General features: G+C 54.8%; 10 protein-coding genes across 18 annotated transcripts; 4 read left to right on the plus strand and 6 right to left on the minus strand.

Annotated features, from left to right (window-relative positions):
- Positions 1-191: 191 nt before the first annotated feature.
- KVP17_002062 (uncharacterized protein) lies at positions 192-791 on the minus strand (the record flags this gene model as incomplete). Of its 2 annotated transcripts, XM_068518004.1 has the most annotated exons (2): positions 192-746; positions 777-791. In XM_068518004.1, 2 exons carry the CDS (start codon positions 789-791, stop codon positions 192-194), a joined length of 570 nt encoding a protein of 189 aa, XP_068377533.1. The 2 variants fall into 2 exon arrangements, with proteins under 2 accessions (XP_068377533.1, XP_068377532.1); XM_068518003.1 differs by lacking the exon at positions 777-791 and having other exon boundaries at positions 192-386.
- A 163-nt stretch (positions 792-954) lies between these two features.
- Positions 955-2,771, minus strand: KVP17_002058 (uncharacterized protein; the record flags this gene model as incomplete). Of its 2 annotated transcripts, none has more annotated exons than XM_068517996.1 (2): positions 955-2,640; positions 2,670-2,771. In XM_068517996.1, the coding sequence occupies 2 exons, from the start codon at positions 2,769-2,771 to the stop codon at positions 955-957; spliced, it is 1,788 nt and encodes a 595-aa protein (XP_068377525.1).
- Positions 2,772-2,797: 26 nt separating this feature from the next.
- KVP17_002054 (uncharacterized protein) lies at positions 2,798-7,495 on the plus strand (the record flags this gene model as incomplete). 4 transcript variants are annotated; one of them, XM_068517988.1, is made up of 5 exons in its annotated part: positions 3,047-4,058; positions 4,085-4,756; positions 4,800-4,925; positions 4,954-7,328; positions 7,358-7,495. In XM_068517988.1, the coding sequence occupies 5 exons, from the start codon at positions 3,047-3,049 to the stop codon at positions 7,493-7,495; spliced, it is 4,323 nt and encodes a 1,440-aa protein (XP_068377517.1). The 4 variants fall into 4 exon arrangements, with proteins under 4 accessions (XP_068377515.1, XP_068377517.1, XP_068377514.1 ...); XM_068517987.1 differs by lacking the exons at positions 3,047-4,058; positions 4,085-4,756 and having other exon boundaries at positions 4,856-4,925; positions 4,954-7,442; XM_068517986.1 differs by lacking the exons at positions 4,800-4,925; positions 4,954-7,328; positions 7,358-7,495 and having other exon boundaries at positions 2,798-4,210.
- Positions 7,496-7,640: 145 nt separating this feature from the next.
- Positions 7,641-9,077, plus strand: KVP17_002059 (uncharacterized protein; the record flags this gene model as incomplete). The annotated part of the gene is made up of 1 exon (XM_068517998.1): positions 7,641-9,077. The coding sequence occupies one exon, from the start codon at positions 7,641-7,643 to the stop codon at positions 9,075-9,077; it is 1,437 nt and encodes a 478-aa protein (XP_068377527.1).
- A 3-nt stretch (positions 9,078-9,080) lies between these two features.
- KVP17_002064 (uncharacterized protein) lies at positions 9,081-10,280 on the minus strand (the record flags this gene model as incomplete). 2 transcript variants are annotated; one of them, XM_068518008.1, is made up of 1 exon in its annotated part: positions 9,081-10,280. In XM_068518008.1, one exon carries the CDS (start codon positions 10,278-10,280, stop codon positions 9,081-9,083), a length of 1,200 nt encoding a protein of 399 aa, XP_068377537.1. The 2 variants fall into 2 exon arrangements, with proteins under 2 accessions (XP_068377537.1, XP_068377536.1); XM_068518007.1 differs by having other exon boundaries at positions 9,081-10,004.
- Positions 10,281-10,303: 23 nt separating this feature from the next.
- On the plus strand, positions 10,304-12,551 carry KVP17_002061 (uncharacterized protein; the record flags this gene model as incomplete). 3 transcript variants are annotated; one of them, XM_068518002.1, is made up of 3 exons in its annotated part: positions 10,304-11,664; positions 11,699-12,102; positions 12,130-12,551. In XM_068518002.1, the coding sequence occupies 3 exons, from the start codon at positions 10,304-10,306 to the stop codon at positions 12,549-12,551; spliced, it is 2,187 nt and encodes a 728-aa protein (XP_068377531.1). The 3 variants fall into 3 exon arrangements, with proteins under 3 accessions (XP_068377531.1, XP_068377529.1, XP_068377530.1); XM_068518000.1 differs by lacking the exons at positions 11,699-12,102; positions 12,130-12,551 and having other exon boundaries at positions 10,304-11,677; XM_068518001.1 differs by lacking the exon at positions 10,304-11,664 and having other exon boundaries at positions 11,709-12,551.
- Positions 12,552-12,589: 38 nt separating this feature from the next.
- On the minus strand, positions 12,590-12,856 carry KVP17_002057 (uncharacterized protein; the record flags this gene model as incomplete). Its single annotated transcript, XM_068517995.1, has 1 exon — positions 12,590-12,856. One exon carries the CDS (start codon positions 12,854-12,856, stop codon positions 12,590-12,592), a length of 267 nt encoding a protein of 88 aa, XP_068377524.1.
- Positions 12,857-12,884: 28 nt separating this feature from the next.
- Positions 12,885-14,198, minus strand: KVP17_002068 (uncharacterized protein; the record flags this gene model as incomplete). Its single annotated transcript, XM_068518013.1, has 1 exon — positions 12,885-14,198. The coding sequence occupies one exon, from the start codon at positions 14,196-14,198 to the stop codon at positions 12,885-12,887; it is 1,314 nt and encodes a 437-aa protein (XP_068377542.1).
- A 78-nt stretch (positions 14,199-14,276) lies between these two features.
- KVP17_002065 (uncharacterized protein) lies at positions 14,277-15,839 on the minus strand (the record flags this gene model as incomplete). The annotated part of the gene is made up of 1 exon (XM_068518009.1): positions 14,277-15,839. The coding sequence occupies one exon, from the start codon at positions 15,837-15,839 to the stop codon at positions 14,277-14,279; it is 1,563 nt and encodes a 520-aa protein (XP_068377538.1).
- A 31-nt stretch (positions 15,840-15,870) lies between these two features.
- KVP17_002067 (uncharacterized protein) lies at positions 15,871-16,239 on the plus strand (the record flags this gene model as incomplete). Its single annotated transcript, XM_068518012.1, has 1 exon — positions 15,871-16,239. The coding sequence occupies one exon, from the start codon at positions 15,871-15,873 to the stop codon at positions 16,237-16,239; it is 369 nt and encodes a 122-aa protein (XP_068377541.1).
- Positions 16,240-16,480: the final 241 nt, after the last annotated feature.

The following is a 16,480-nucleotide window of genomic DNA, read 5'->3' on the forward strand; positions in this document are numbered from 1 at the left end:
CAAAAGAGAACGAGGGCCAGACATGGGTCTTGCTGTCTGATCTATGTCTGGCTAGTGATGTCTGGCTCGGACCCAGACACCACGAAAGTGTCACCACAAATACCTGATCTGCAAAAGATAGCTATCATAGCGAGAGTATCAGAATCAATTATCAGACCAGAACGAGAGAATCAGAACGAAATTTTCAGGCATCACTCTTCCATCAAGGCGTAGATATCACGAAGAATGTGACGAGACCCAAACATATGCCGCCGCACGAGATAGGTAATGTAGAACGTGAGGGCGAATAGACCGTAAACAGCCATCATAGTTACTCCCAGCTTCCAATCTGATGGGTAGCAGAAGACATAGAATAGGAAATCAAAGACTCCCCAAACTGAGACCATGGAGAAGAAGGAGTTGGTCTCGTCGAAAGCTCTCCAAAAATGGAACGGGGCCTTTTCGGGTTCCCACAACCACCGACAGAGAATAAGGAAAGCGACAGCGGCTGCGGCGAGCACGGTGTAGGCGATGGCAAGGGGGAGGGCATACTGCCTGTCTTCTTCGCTGATACAGAGCAGAACCAAATTGTCGATGATACCCCAACCGAAGATGTAGCACAGATATAAACCAGCATTGAAACAGAAATCTTGGTACGTGAATGGTTCCCGAGATTCGGGGATCAGCTCTACGGCTGAGCTAGGGCTTTCAAGATCAAAATCGATAAAAGCTTCGTTGTCAAAAACTTCTTTGACACATTGAGAGGGCTGCGGTCAGCAGAATACCTGAGGACCTACGGGATTACTGGTCATTGAGAGTGCTAGGCGGCCTCCTTTCCAAAAGAGAAGATAGGTACTTGTTCAGACTTTGACCAGTGCTTGCTGTGTTTGGAGACAAAGCTCATGCACAGCGGAAACAGCGATTATTATTTGTCGTGATTAACCAGCACTCATGCTGAATGTGGGGCGAGGTGCATCACAACAAAGCTCCCAGCTGCGGCCACACTGACGCCTTATACGCAATGAACGACGTGGACGGGTCCTTGGTATTTTCCCACGCCTCGTTAAGGCGCTCGATATTTTCTGGAAACGCGAAGGCCTCGTTAAGACGGGTATTGGGGGTACTCCGGACCCATTGGGATATGAGAGGAATGATGTTGAAGGGCAACAAAAAGGATTCGTCCTTGTCCTCTTCAGCGAAAATGTCAATGAGGGCGTTGACTACCTCGCCCTGAACAACCACTTGCCCCCCAGAGTGGCCCTTGACCTTGCGAGACAGGACCCGACAGTAGCATTCCAAGACTCCAGACATGACAGGCTTCGGTGGAGAATCACGAAGGAGCAGCGAGAGTAGAGCCACCGATGAACACCTTGCCGCTGTGTGCTGTTTGTGACTGAACGACGTCTCGGCGATGGCCTCAGTCTCCACCAGTGCACACGACGCTACAAGCAGAGGCTCTAGGTTGGGGTTCCCAGCACAGGGAGAGGACAGCAGCTGACCGACGACTTCCACCATAGTGGTGGTCGAGGTGAGCACTCCAGTGGCTTCGTCGGTGGTAAGCGACTCCACTGAGAGCCTCTGAAGCAATGAGCATAGGTGAATCAGAGGACTCAGCAGCTCTTTCGAGTCCACCTGGATTAAAGCCACTTCCAGCAAGCTGATCGCCGCTGCCACCAGCTTCAGCAGTGTAGGGGTGATTCCCGCCGCATGCAGGGTGGCGAAGTCGCCGGTAACTCCTTCCACGATGCGACCGAACACAAGAAGAAGGGCCTCAACGTCGTGCTCCGCAGGTTTCTGCTCAAGGATTTCCTGCATGCCCACAACGCGATCGATAAACTCGATTGTTTGTCGTTGCCAGCACCTCAACGCCTCCACGTAGGCTTTGTTGGTCTTGCGTTCGCCTTTATCCACAAAACGCTCACGTCCTGTGAGTTTCACGGTCGGCTCATCAGCCTCGACGTCCTCCGGCTTCTCGTTCCGGATGAGGAGTAATCGAGGGACCTCGGCAGCGACGCTTGCCTCAACGGCCTTCAACGTCTCAGTCCACTGCGCCAAGACAACCTCTCTTACCCCCAGAAGTGAAGCCAACGGCCATCCCGCCCCTCGTGTCAAAGCCTTGGGGTCTACAGCGGCCATTATTCCTGGTTCCAGTGCCTCCAGTCGCGACGAAAGGCGGCATGCCGCCTTCCAGCAGTCATGGGACTCCTCGCCGTTGATGATTTCGCACATGGGACGGGTCGCATAAGCTTTAACCCACTCGATCAGCTTCGACGTCTCGGACTCTAGATCGAGCATGACGTCGACGAAAGTGAACAACCGTAGCAGGACGTCCTTTTGTCTATCGTCTTCGCGTTGGCTGCATACTGCTACATGGGCCTCCGCGGCCCGGCAGCACAGAACGCCAGAGGCCGTAAGCATGGGCAGGAGCACAGCACTCTCCTCGCAGCGGTTGAGGGTCCAGTCAGCGACGACTGTGAGTGCTTCGTAGGCCGATGCCACGATGGCTAGGTCATCCACATGGAGGCTGGGTGCGAGAAGGCTGAGGATATTCTTGCGGCGTATCAGAAACGCCAGAGACCTCGCCGGGAAGGCCTCGGTTCTGAAGAAGTTTCCTATGGCCACGATTGCTACCTCTCGAAGCTTCAGATCTCCAGCCGTCAACTGAGTGAGCTCATGCCTGATGCTCTTACGTTAGTGATGAAGGACCCCGCAATCTCGCAATCTGGCTCAGCTTTTCTCTCGGCTTTGAACGGGGCTGCCCGTCGATTCCGCTGGGTGCGACGAGGAGGCATTCGAAAATGGGCCAATTGGAGTTGGCATGTTTCTGCCGTCTGATGCTTCGGACCTTGACTTGGCAGAGCAACTCTGGGGTCCGTTCTCGTCGTGGTTGGCGGCCGCCCAAGGAAGGTCGTTGGAACAGGCGTGGCTGGCCAAGGCCTCTCGTCGAGCGTGGGCTGTCGTAGACTGCCACCGCGAGAAAGTCCGCACTCGGTACGATGCCAACTTACGCCGTGATGTGGCTAACCAGTCCACCTACGTAGACTACTGGATGAACACTTGCAGGCATATGATGCGGACGTACATCCTCCCTCATCTGGACATGGCTTCTCGGACCCTCGGTGAGCCTAACTCTCACCTTCGCGTTGCGGAGCTTTGCTGCGCTCCAGGCGGATTTGCTCAGGCCCTCATGGAGGAGAGCCTGCTGCCCGTGACCTACTTGGGCATCACCCTCCCAGAGGCTTGCGGGGGGCTCGGGATGCGGTTGCCCTCGGAGTTCTATGCTGACGAATTCCGCGCCAGCGGCGATCCTGAGTCATGTACCGGCTTCATACCCGTCTGGATGGACGTCAACAACATCAACGTCCAAGATCTGGAGAGCACTTGCCCCATGCTTCACGGCAGGCTGCACGATTTGGTCTTGGCGGATGGTGCGTGGTCGGGGCTGCGTGTAGCCGAGGCAGTCGCCATGAAGCTAAAACAGGTGGCTGTTTGTATTCGGGTACTGCGCGCAGGGGGCACAATGGTTTGTCGTGGCCGGGCCACCGGCTTCTGGGTCGATCTACTGGCATTCTTCCTCCTAATTTTCGATGAGGTGCTAGTGATTAAACCCTCATCCGGAGTTTCGATGTCGATGCGGACTAATAATTTCTGCTTCTACGTCTTGAAGGGCTTCCAGTCAGAAGTTGACCTTCCCTCCGATATGTTTGGCGCCAGACGAGCCCACACTCGAGACGACATAGCCGATATCTTACAAACATGGATTGAGAGGGTGACCCAAGCAGATGTTCGACAGGCCTGGCATCAGTCTGTTCAATGGATAGATTGGCGTATTGTGTCATCTGTAACCGGCCCTGCCGTCGGCACCCTCATGGACCGGTTTAGACGGATAAGGCGCCTACATTGTTTCGCAGATGCCCTGAAATCCGCCCTGATGTCCATCCTCCTTCCCGAGGCCCTCTACAGTCGACTAGACTGGAATCGCATTCAAGAAACGTGCTTCCAGCAGGATTCGACCACCTTCGTGTCCTGGGGTCCCGAGCTGGGGGATCCCATACTACGATTAGGAGAAATCCACCTCAGTGAGTTACTCTCTCTTCCAAAACAGAATGGGACTTGTCAGTCATCGCCAATCACGCCGGTCGACCCGACGGCGTGCCTGTGGGCCTGGCGAAAGATGAGGAGATGTCGCTTGCGACGCCATGGACGGATCCTGCTTGCTGTGTGCAGTTGACTTGTCCTCGCTCTGCCAACGCTGGTTCGTCCCTGAATTCCGCGCGATCCCTACAACAACGAATCTCAGCAATGGAATCGCTCAATGCGTTCTTCGATCTGCTCGGAGCCGACGAAGCTGGAGATGAGACGTATAGCGTCATTCTTTTGTTCGCGGGTAAACCGACAAGCTGTCCCCGGCAGTGCCTCTGCCGAGCCAATCTTTTACGAGGGGTTACTGCGGATCTGGGGGGTGCGTTGTTAGCCACCGTCAACCTGACAACTCCCTCAGCTTTATCCCTTCGATCGGAAGGTATTCGGGAAAGGCACCTTCAATCGTTGAGCTCGTGGTCAGAGAGGGATGTGGAATCACGACGGAGGGCTGCTCTCCGAGCATTGCTCACTGACAAGGCCGACATCTGTCCCGAGATTTCCACGCTGATCGTCGACGAGGAGCTGCCTGTAAGAGAGCTGCAGACGGAGGTACAGACGGAGGTCTATCCTGTGATACTCTACGGCACTCTCACTTGCATACTCCAGTCCATAATCGCGCTGTATGCTCCTGATAGTCTTAGAATCAGAGGGATCCACGCTGGACTGAATGCTAACAGCTTGGCACCAATTTGATCTGCTGAATTCACAAAAAAAAAGGTCAAATACTACGCTGATGCCTTTCACACGTCTTGAACTGCTGGCTCACCGCCGCCGTCTCGCGACAGACGAGCCCGAGTCGGAACGTAGGTCGGTGGGGGAGACATCATGCAGTTCCGCAGAGGATTCAACTGGTGGACACCGACAGCCTGAAGGGGCCTTCGAAAGGTGAGCTGCTCTGGAAATCGAAGATAGACCCTTCCAACCATACTTGGACAGCTAAGGATGCCAAATCCAAACGAGCTCCCTGGGCCGATGCAGATTTGGTCGAGCCCCGTGACCCTCCGGCTTTCACAAGAGGCGTCCCACGCAAGCCGCCCCCCGCGACAGAGCCTCCGACGATGCCTGCACCGATTGACCCTCCTATGCTGAACAGCGGTGACATCGAGTCTGTGATATTCGATTTGCTCAAGGGACCAACTCCCAATGTGCCGCAGCCACAAGTGGTACTGGCACAGATTCTCTCGCAGACCGCAGAGAATCCTAAATCTCGAATGCATGTCGAGCGCATAGTTGCACATTGTCTGGGACAATTAATCGGCGAGGGAGTGAACGTCACACCGAATCTGCTCTTCCTCCGGCAGGTTCTAGGGTCGCTGGGGCACTTACCTGACAGCCCACTGGGTCCTTTCATCGACGTCCAGCTGAATCGAGCTGCCTTCCTGCGAAACCAAAGCGCCATCAGCGGTTTGAGTATGAACCCTAACCCCATCATGAGCTCCCCAGTATCGAGGTCCCCTAGTTTGGCTGCCGCCAGCTTATCTCCGAGCACGTCGGCAGCACATGTTGGTCACGGGGGGCACCCAACAGGCCTAGTGCCTGGCTTGTCACCTGGCCTAGGACATTCTAGCCTGGGACATTCCGGAATTCCGTCTTCCTCTTCCGGCTTAGGTGGGCGTCCTGCCGGTATGGCCGTCAATGCCAACTCTAACTCCTCTGCGGGATTCAGTCGCATTCACCTGTTGGAAGCACAGCTTCAGCAGGCCACGTCGAACTACGGTCAACTGGTGAGTTTGCAAACTCAGATGCGCCACCTACCACCTTCCCGAATGGACAGTGAGCTGGCATCCAAGAGCGCAGTCGTTCAGCAGGCCGTTGTGAACGCTGAGCGGGAAATGAAGGACGCCCAAGTTCGTCTAGCGCAAGAGCTCGATGCTCTGCGTCGGTTCCAGCAGCCGTTATCTTCCCTGCCTAGCATTCCCACACCCGAGCCTGTGTCTGACCTGTCTGAGATTCCCCCAGCTCTCACCGACTTCGACCGCATGCTGCCTATGTGGAAGTATCGCTCAGGCGACGGGACCGTCCGTGGCCCTTACAGCACGGATGCAATGGTAAACTGGGCCCGCAGTGGCCGTCTCCCTCGCGATCTACAGGTCAGCTTCCATATTTTGATGCCATTCGTTCCATTGAACCGCTTGTTTGACGACGACGACTCCGCCTTCTCCTGCCTGCCCCTCGCCAAGCTGCTCTGTATGGGGACACCATATGAACTGGTTGTTAAAGTGTTCAACCAGTACAAACGGTTTTCCCCAAGGCAAGAGCACGTCGTGGAGCCACCGTTGCTTATCGCTCCCGAGCCCGAACCTCAACCTCAACCCATTCCTGACCCTGAGCCTCTCATTGAGGAAGAAGGGACAACCGCAGTGGATGGCTGGGGCGATGACGATGACTGGCATGTGGACACGACACCTCCAACGCCTCAAGAGGATGTTCTCGGATTCCACACCAAGTCCAAGAAGACACGCAGGAAGAGTTCCAAGAAGGAGGAGGTGGAAGACGGCCCCATTCGAAAGGGCTCCACTTGGTCGTCGGCGCGAAAGCAACAAGACCGACCTCCTGTGCCTGCGCAGCCTCTCCGGCAGAGCAGCCGCGACGTGCAAGCAGAACCCCTCTTGAAGAAGACGGACTCTGTTCTTGCTCCATGGGCAGGCGTTGTCAAGCAGGATACACTGGGCGATGACGTGCTTGAGCGGTCGATTCTGGCAGCTGCTGAGGCTCAGAAGACGCAGAGGACGCCTTCAACTCGGATGGCCAAGGCGAAGAAGCAGCCCCTCAGTGAGCTGGTGAAACCCCAGCCTAGAGTCTGGGCCACACTTCCTGATGCCGATCCCGAAGTCGTTGTTTCTGATTCCCAGCCAGTGCCTGAAGAGCAGCCCTCACCAAAGGCCTGGGCGGCTATTGCCAGCCAGACCAGTGCCAGCCAGGCGAGTGCCAGCCAGGCGAGTGCCAGCCAGGCGAGTGCTAGCCAGGGCAGTACCAGTCAGGCTCTGGCAGGCAAGTCTCGCACGTTCCAGCAGTCGCAGTCAGTCAGCGCTCTTGGGCAGATGAGCACTAGTGACTGGGCGGATACACCTGTGAAGCCTAACAAGTCCGTCGAGCCAGTTTCATCTACACTCTCTGCCTCTCAGTTTCGTGAGTGCCAGATTCTCAAGACCCGTCACCGCATCGACATCGAAGGATCTCTTCTGGACTACTTCGTGGAGGCTAATGTAAGTGCAACAGATTCTGTCCAACGCAGCTGTCTGTTGAGGAAATATGCATGCTCCTTGAGAGCGTCCCCTCTACGACCGCTGAAAACAGCAGGCAGTTTGCGGAAGAACTAGTAGAGTTGATCCGCAATCCCTTCACCACCTCCAGCAAGAAGAAGCGAAGGTGACCTGTGTGCAAACACCGCTAAGCCATGAATATGTCAGTGGGGCAGCCAGGTCAGTCAGCACACACCTACAGAGTAGAGAATTAAGAAATCACCGCGTGTGTGTCACCCCCCAGCTAAAAATCTCGAGAATATTATAATTACAAGTATGGCTGAGTACTATAACGAACCAGAGTACAAAGTCACTTATGTGGAGGTTCCAGTCCCCCAGGAAGTAATTCGGACCGTGCCACGAAAGGAAGTCGTGGAAATAGAGAAGCGCGTGCCGCGAAAAGAGTACGTCCACACGGAAAAGATCGTGGAGGTGCCTCAGATTGAATATGTCATCAAGGAGGTTGAGTTTCCCCAGATTCAGGAGGTCGTGAAGCACGTGCCCAGGAAGGAATTCGTGGATGTCCCTCGCGAAGTGATTAAGTACGTACCGAAGGTTGAAATTGAGTACATCGACAACATCGTAGAAGTCCCCGGAGAAATCATCGAAGTGCCGAAGGCTGTCAACGTGGAGAACCGTATCGACGTGCCTGTTTACCACGACCGGACGCTGCCGATGACTGTTGCGCAGACCATCGTTCCGGTGTTTCATGATCATGGCCCCAAGGTCCACGTACCGCTTTCCGTGATGGAGCCGCGGATGGTGCCTGTTGATGTCTTTATCCCCGTACCCGTGGAGATGCCACTGTACCCCGCTGGAACCTGGACCGAACACCGCCTAGTTAACGACCTCCCCGACCCGCATTACGACCACCTAGTGAAGACTGCCAATTCCCATCTGGAAAGGGAGCACGTATTGCCTCTTTTGAAGGGAGACGACGTCAATCGAGATTTCGCACCGTTTTTGAATGTGATCGCTCCGATCGAACCCGCCGACCGAATCCAAAATCTGTCCCAGTCCCTCTGTGAGCTTCCTCCTGTGCGCGGTGATCCGCGGCCAAGCCGAATGCAGTCTGGTGTCTCGGGACTCGGCTCCCGTTTGATAACCCAGTCGAATATGGACATGCGCTCCACCATGGTTGGACGCCCGAATCTGGACAGCCGTTCCAACATGGCAGGTAGATCCAACATGCTGGGAGGATCCAACCTGGTGGGAGGATCCAACCTGGTGGGAGGATCCAACCTGGTGGGAGGATCCAACCTGGTGGGAGGATCCAACCTGGTGGGAGGATCCAACATGGTAGGGGGATCGCAGTACAACATGGGGCTGCTTCCTTCCCCTACCTCTGGTCTCGGAGCCCGGATGCTCACGATGTCGAACATGGGGACGACTACCACTCCAGGATCTCACCGAGTTCTGCCTGTCAAGCAGTCAGGAGCGCAGTACACAGCCATGGTCAATGCAGCAGCCAACAGCACAAGCCGTCCTGTCGTACACGAGGACCATCAGAGACCCAACACCCACAGGTCCAAAGGGGGCAGACTTCGAGAAGGTAAACCAAATCGAGAAGGTAAAACAAGACGGGGTAAATCGGAAGGGATGTCGCGGGGCCCCTTGACCCACTCCAACGATTTGGGAGACCTGATTCCATTTTTTCCACCCCCAGCGGCTGTTACCAAGAGAAATGGCTCTCACTCCACCGTTGCGTCGTGACAACTATATGTCGATGTTTAGAGCAGGTGCCGAAGGCAATGACGACAGGATGTCACTCATACGTTCAATCTCTCCTTGCACTTCTTGACGTTTAATCTCAGCCTCCTCAGCCTCCAGCTCGACGCTTGCCATGTCAATGTTCTGATCAGAAGACACAGGACCGATTTCTGGTTTAGGTTTTTTTGTCTCTCGAGAAGCAGGCTCGGGAGGGCGCTTCCGTTCGGGGTCTGCTCCTGCTAGAGTCACCATTGACATAGCCACCTTGCCCCACTCCCCGTCAGCCTCATCAATGCCGTCCAGCAGCGTGCCTTGAAAGTGCTTCTTCAAAGTGTCCTGTGGCAGACCTAGCTGATCCATACGTCGGTGAACAACTTCTTCCGCCGCTTTCTGGGCTCGGTACTCCATACCGTAAGCTGCCCGCGGATTTCGATCGGGATGCGCCCACCTTACGAACAACTGGTCCCCCATTCCTAGTGGCTGCTCCGTCATAGCCATCTTCGCAAATTCCGCACCAGCCCGAAACTGGAAACGAATAAAAGCGATACCCTTGTTCGGAATCACTCGAATCGACTCCACAGGTCCCCACAAACCAAAGTATTTAAACAAGTGGTTCACTTGTGACTGATGGAAGTTCGGGTCGCTGCGATCTAGTTTGATGTCCGCCACAAACAGGGTACGGCAGTCCGTTTGAAAGGAACCGATGCCATCCATATCCTCACGGTGGGTTCCATGCCTTTCCCGGCCGAAAATATCCACAACCGGAGTCAAGTTGTCGTCGTCTTCCCGAGTTGGCACCCGATGCAAGAACCGACATTTCTCTCCAAGTGTACATGTACCCCGGGCAAAGAACATACAAATAGGGGGGTTCTTCAAGTCTGTGTCGAAATCGGCCTGCGTCCATCCTGAGTCTCGAAAGGGATTGCACATCGTCAACGCCGGTTCTCGCCCTGTGCGGTCAAAGAAGTCAAAACTCCGCTGTGTAGGGTACCGGTGGTACCATATGTTGTAGTCGTCTCCCCGCTCTTGATACGCGATCTTACTAGCCTCTTCCGGAGTTAACTGAGGCCGTGCCGGCCTCCCCAACTCGTTTGCCGTCGGTCTCTTTTCATGCTCGACGAATACTGCGAGGTGTGGTGGGCAGTAAGGCCTGGGCAGAGGTGGGTCGTCTGGGGTTGAGAGGAGCAGGTTGTGTGTTGCCGACATTTACCGAAAAAGGCCAAATTCCAATGCCTACTCGAAATCCTCGTCGAGGTCGTCGACCTGTTGCCAGAAAGGACTCTGCTGGCTGGGTCGAAAGACTCACACCTATTCTGGAAAGCTATGACTTTAGCCGTCAGGACATCGTTCACTTGGTGTCAGACCTTGATTACGACGAAGACCGGATAAACAACCACATTGCTCATATTCTCGAAACCAGAGGCAACCACCAGCAGGGTCAGTGGCAGACTGTGGAACGGCCCAAGAAAGAGAAGATAGAGAAACCACTTCCCAAACGCGGAACTCGTGGAGGACGTCGTGGTGACAGAGCCAGGGTACCGGTGCAGTCTCACGCTGACCTCTCTTGGCCCAAGGATGTACCTATTGTAAAGGCGAAGGAATCCCCCGGCATTGTCCCCATTGCGGCCCCTGTAGTTAATCGCGATGTGGCAATGACTGAGGAAACCGACCACCCTCTTACATGGGCAGAGAGGATAAAGCTGTCCATACAGAAGCCGATCGAGACTCAAAAACCTTTTGAGGTGCCCGAAGTCAATGACACGTCAGATAACAACGAGGCGGAAGTGTTTTCTACTCCACCTATTAGTCCCACAGCCATCCCCCAACAATCGCCCGTCTGCACGGCCAGACCTATGCAGGCGTCGCCGGCACTGCAGCCACGTCTCGAGTCTCCCGTCTTCAAAGGGATTCTACCGCCCGGAATTGACCCTGCAGCGTTACGTCAGTTTCACTTTGGCAGGACCAAGAATCCACTAACGGCAGCTCCGTCGGTACACGACTCTTCTGTTGTCAGCGAAAATTCCATTCTACCCAACTCCCAGACCGCACCTGACTTGCCGGCCTTGGGGTTCGGACACAAGAAGCCGACTGAACATGAGGGCATTATCCCAACGCAAGCAATGCACGCAACTCCCTCCTTTCCTGATAAGCATCAGTCGTCAGAACCGCCGCATCTTCCGAGATCAGTGTACTACAAACCTGACGAAGGCCGGTCTCATGTCCAAGACTTTGGTTATGACGCGTATTCGGCTTATCAACCGTATACGTACTTCGGACAACATGCACCTTACGCTCCTGCCCAACAAATGCCGCAGCCGGTACCACAGCCTTTGCCTGCCGCCGCCCAAGCCCTGCATCAGCAGAACGCCCCATGGATGTTTAGCAATTATAGCTTTCCCATGCAGTTTGCACAGGAGAGGGCAGGCTTTCACCATTTCGACCCCCGACAGCCGGCCGGATTTGACATCCGAGACTCGCACTCGTGGTTTGACAACCAGACCGACTTGGCTCATCCTTCCTTTGGTTACGACTACCCTCGGCGTGGCACACGGTTTCCGGATAGAAGGCCACCAGAGTATAGAGCAACCAAGTGGCAATCTTGAAACTAGTATCATAGATTTCAGAACACGTGTAATGCGATTTCTGCTCGGACTTTTGGGAGTGGGTTCGCTCGCTCACGAGCCACCCGCCATGTGCTTGGTATTCAGCATGTCCCTGGTGAACAAGCCAACGTGGATGAGCAGCATCACGAGCCACTCGGCAGAGAAAGTCCCATCTGTGGCTCTGGTTTTCCAAAGCTTTTTGTGCGAGGATGACGACGCAATCGTAGGGGTAACCCCTGTGGACGATCAGGCAATGTTCCACACGTTCTGTGCTCCTTGGGCCGTTCTTTGTGTGGGGGGACCTGGAGACCTTCGCAATGATGAGCGCTGCGAGCCATCAGGCGTTAGCATCTGGTCCGACAACGACAGCATTAACTGGGACGACGTGGGGGAGCAGGACTTTGGTCAGAACTTAGGGGGGCTGTGTGAGACGTCGTGTGGATTCGAAACAGTGTCCTGGTTTGAGGAACTCATTCCACAAGACGTGCTGGATGAGGTGTCTAATCTGTGTGGCGGCCGAGACACAACTGACAAGGTCACTCTCGAACTTAACGGGCAACGGGTGAAGAAAACCGTGACGGCTGTGGGCACCTGGGCTGGAAACTGGCTCCGCGAGCTCGGCCGGGCGTTGCCTGGAGGGGTAGACTGTGTCGAGGCACTGGCCAACAGCTTTGACGTGGACTCGCGCTGCTCAGACGCTCCCGAACCTACGGATGTCTCAACCTTGGATGTCTCAACGCCGGCACCGACTGACTGGGCAAAATCTGAACAAGTCTACATCCCCGCCTTGATTCCCGTGTGGGGCTACCAGTTGCCTGGCTTCCAGCCTCCTTCGAGGACGGATGCGACCGAACTCATACCAGTGAAAAGATAATTTTTGAAACACGAACAAGTGTATGACCAAAAAATGGATCAATAGGTCATTCTGCCGAAGCGATCGTTCCATCGTTGGTCGAGGCGATTTAGTTCGTCGTTGGAGATTTTTTCGATTTTGGCGGCGAAGTCATCCACGATTCTGCCATGGTTTCCCTCCATGTCGTCGATATGTTGCATCATGGCCCAGTACGCGGCAGAATGCTCTGTTGGCGTTTCGTTGGCGTCTGAGTTGGCGTCTGAGTTGGCGTCTTTGTCGCCACCAGCAAAAGCCACCCAGCACACAAATGCGGAGCGTACCCTCATGCGAAAAATGATTCGCACCAACGAACAGTTAGACACTTGACTGATAAATCGCTGGCGACGACACGTCACCATACCGAACCTTCAGCAGACCCGACAGACGTTTCTGGAATGAAGAAACTTGATAAGCGGGACTAGGTCTTCGCACAGGCTTCGGAGGAGGTTCTTGGTGAGGGCGGCTTCGCGTGGGTATGGGCGGAGCTTCGACCGTTACAGGTTCTTCCTGTGCGGGACTAGGTCTTCGCACAGGCTTCGGAGGAGGTTCTTCGTTAGTGGGGCTTCCTCTGGTTTTGGACGGAGCTCCGACCGTTGACACAGGTTCTTGGTTAGTGGGGCTAGGCTTTCGCGTACGCTCCAGTGGATATTCGACAGTGGAGGGGCCTTCGGCACAAAGATCTGTCGCCGAATCAGGCGGGGAAGGGCCAACCTCGGATACTGTATGAGGCAAGGAAGGAGTAGCTTCCTGTATCGAGAGAGAAGCACTCGATTCGACTCTGTTCGACGAGTCGGTCGCGTCCCTTTGTTCGTCGTCCCAACTAACTTTCCGTCCTGATCCTTTGGATCCTGGAGTCTTCAATATCCTACGTGTAACTCCCTCCGGATTTTTGTCCGGAATGGCGAACGTCCCATCAGCGTACATTAAGAGCTTCGAAGGGATATTTGCATTGCGAAGTAACCGTCTGCGGCTCAAGAGACCCTCAGTGATCTCCACTTCCTCAGTTTCAGGAGTTGCCAGTGTGTCTTGGCTTGTCGAGGTTTTGAGGGATGGAACACTTCTGACATCCGTTTGCGTGGTTGGTGCGTGGTACGCACCAGACATGCTGTAGTTGTTTCCGACGTCTGTATAAATGGCGTTAGGATTGCTGGTGGTGAAATCGAAGTTAGAGGGGGCGTTCATCGGGCGCCCACGGTTCCGCCGTGCCTTACCAATCAGTGTTAGGAGATCCAGGCTCTCGTCGCTGTCACTGAATCCCAGATCCCTAGCCGATTTCGCAACCCTTCTACGACGACGTTTCCGGCGTCTCTGGTTTCTGGGAGCTCGTGAACGTCCAGACACTCGTTTCTCAAGCTTTCGTAGGCGCGTCGAGCTCCGCTTCTCGGAGATCCCCTTCCTGGAAGTGCCTTTCCTTAATATCCGTTTCTCAGGGTTCTGAGGGCGTCTTGAAATCGCAAAATGCTCATCGGATCGCTTCATACGACGCCTTTCATCCCTGGGTAAGGATTTGTAATGCATCAGGGGTTGCATATTCGTCGGCGACGGCCCGTGACGTTTGTAATTAATCTCTGGCAACCACTCTGATCTCACAGGCCCAAAAGTCATCGTAATGGGAAGACCTTGGATCATCACATCATTTTCTGTTCTTTGTCGTTGGACAACGCGCATAATTGAGTTTATTGAGTTCATCACTGTCTAAAACCAATATCACTCTTCAGGGACCCGGTAGATGCAGTCCTTGTCACATTCGCTGCGTAAACTGGCGGGCCAATGTGTATGCGGTTGTGGGTCTGCCAAGGAATGCATCACGAATGAACCGGACCAGTCAAGGTCTGGGAACAGCCCGGGGTCCTGCACAGGTGGCGGCTGAGTTTTCGTCTGAGGCTGGTTCCAGAAAGCCTCGATCGTCCGAGCCTTCGCGATCTGCAGTTTTTCCATGGGAAGCGGCACAGTGGACTTGTCAGTTGTCGGATATATGCGATTCGGGTCTGGCATTCGCCTCGTCATCTTCGAAGCCAGTGTGCATACGGGCTTGGTCGGTTTGCAAGGGTGAAAGGCAGCCGTGCAGGTGTCAAAATGACGCAAACGGTCAATAGAGTCCATAGGGCAGGTGCAAATGCAGTTGTGCAGATCAGCTCGCTTCGGGGGTATCCGACTTCGTTGAACGTCTGCTTCTTGCTCGGCCTTCAAACGAGCAATCTTCTCCTTCCGACGCCGCTCTGTGATCGCTGCATGAACTTCAAGGCTGGCGTCCACAGGCCCCCAGGGCTCTTTCACTCTCTCCTGCACAAGCCGACCACGCAGGAAATCGCCACCCAAGCATGCGAAGGGAGCCTCCTGCCGTGTCTCCTCGTCACTGGCCTCGTCGTCCGAGCACAGTACACACACGGCCTCGTGCTCCTTGAACCCAAGGGGTTTGCCTGGCTTGTAGACTGCTCGGTACATTGGTCGTTCCAGAACGTTGACTGTCTTGCTCTTGTGTACAAATGCTCGTGCCACTGGGTTCGTGTGCTTCCCGGTTGTCACCGCTGGTTCTACACGGGGGTACTGGCCCATCTGGCGCATTCCCCGAGTACAACGGTCGAGCTTGATTTGGCACCTCCTCTGGAGCTCCGAGTTTACGGCAAAGAGCGCTCCATTGCAGTGGCCAGTAAGTTGGGTGCGGAGGAGAGCCACCCTTGAGGTCATTCCCAGTGAGCGGTCAATTTCGTTCCTAAGAAAGTTGCAAAACGCTCGCTTCTCTATCACTCCCCGGCTAGAAACCAACTTCGAGCTGCCTTCCAACACCTCTAGCAACAGCTCTCCCATCTCCGAGTCCTCCTTATGCGCCTCGCGGATGTGATAGAGTGATTCGTGCACGTCGATGTAGCCCAGATCATCGGGGTCCAAAAGAGAATACACACGCTTCACATTTCGGTTACGGAGACGGTCCACTAACAGTTGATTCTTTCGAGAGCTGCTGAAACTCTTTCTGCCGGCCTGAGCTGGTAGCGGCGCTAACCGTTCAGACACTGGAGGACAAGGATGCTCAGGCGTAAACTGCTGGCTCCAGTCCACCGACGTCTCTGGGTTGGGTGGTGGGGGGTACGTGTCAAATCTCTCCTCATACGGGATCTTGACGATATGGGCCTTTCGATCGTTAACTACCTTAGCGCCTCGGACGACGTCTGCCACCACCTCAGTCGTGCTGCAGGCTGCTGGGTAGTGAGCCTCGAACAGAGGCCGCCTCGAGCAAGGTGTGGACTCATGGAACACGCACCTCGTGAACATGAATGCACACACTTGAGCAAATACCTAAATCATGCATGGAAAGCATGTCTTCAGAGCGCTGGCTGGCGGCTCACCGTTCAGCGTGGAGACCCTGCAAAGGCTGGCCGAAACGCATAGCTACCCCGCCGCCCAGATGGAGACCACCATCCAGATCATGGGGGGGGAGCAGCAAGTCTCCTTAGACCAGTACTCTACCTGGGTTCGAACCGCACCCATGACCGGAGTCAAGGAGCTCTTCGACCACGTTCAAGACGACGGCAAGGTGCGCCCTCGGGACCTCGTAGAGACTGTCGAGAAAACGGGACTTGCATGTAAAAACAAGGCAGCCCTTCTGGCTTCTACAGACATGGACTACAAGACATTCTCTCAGTTCCTCCTGCCAGCCAGGTCCTCTTTCTAGGGGGTTTGAGATAGTCAGTCTACGGGTCCTCTTTCTAGGGTTTGAGAGTAAACTACGCGCGTTTAGAGTCTCTTACTGCAGATTGTTTACTGTCATTGCGACTAGTTCGATTCAAACTACAGTGCAGCTCACAGAGTGTGACCAACTCGGAAGTTCTCGCCTGCGAACACAGCCTTGTCACCGAGGGCCTCCTCAATACGCATAAGCTGATTGTACTTCGCCAGACGCTCAGAGCGGCAGG

This window comes from the organism of the source record quoted next (genome assembly GCF_019968985.1).
Source record: "MAG: Porospora cf. gigantea B chromosome Unknown PgB_NODE_185_length_30486_cov_113.742, whole genome shotgun sequence".
Lineage (NCBI taxonomy): Eukaryota > Apicomplexa > Conoidasida > Eugregarinorida > Porosporidae > Porospora > Porospora cf. gigantea B.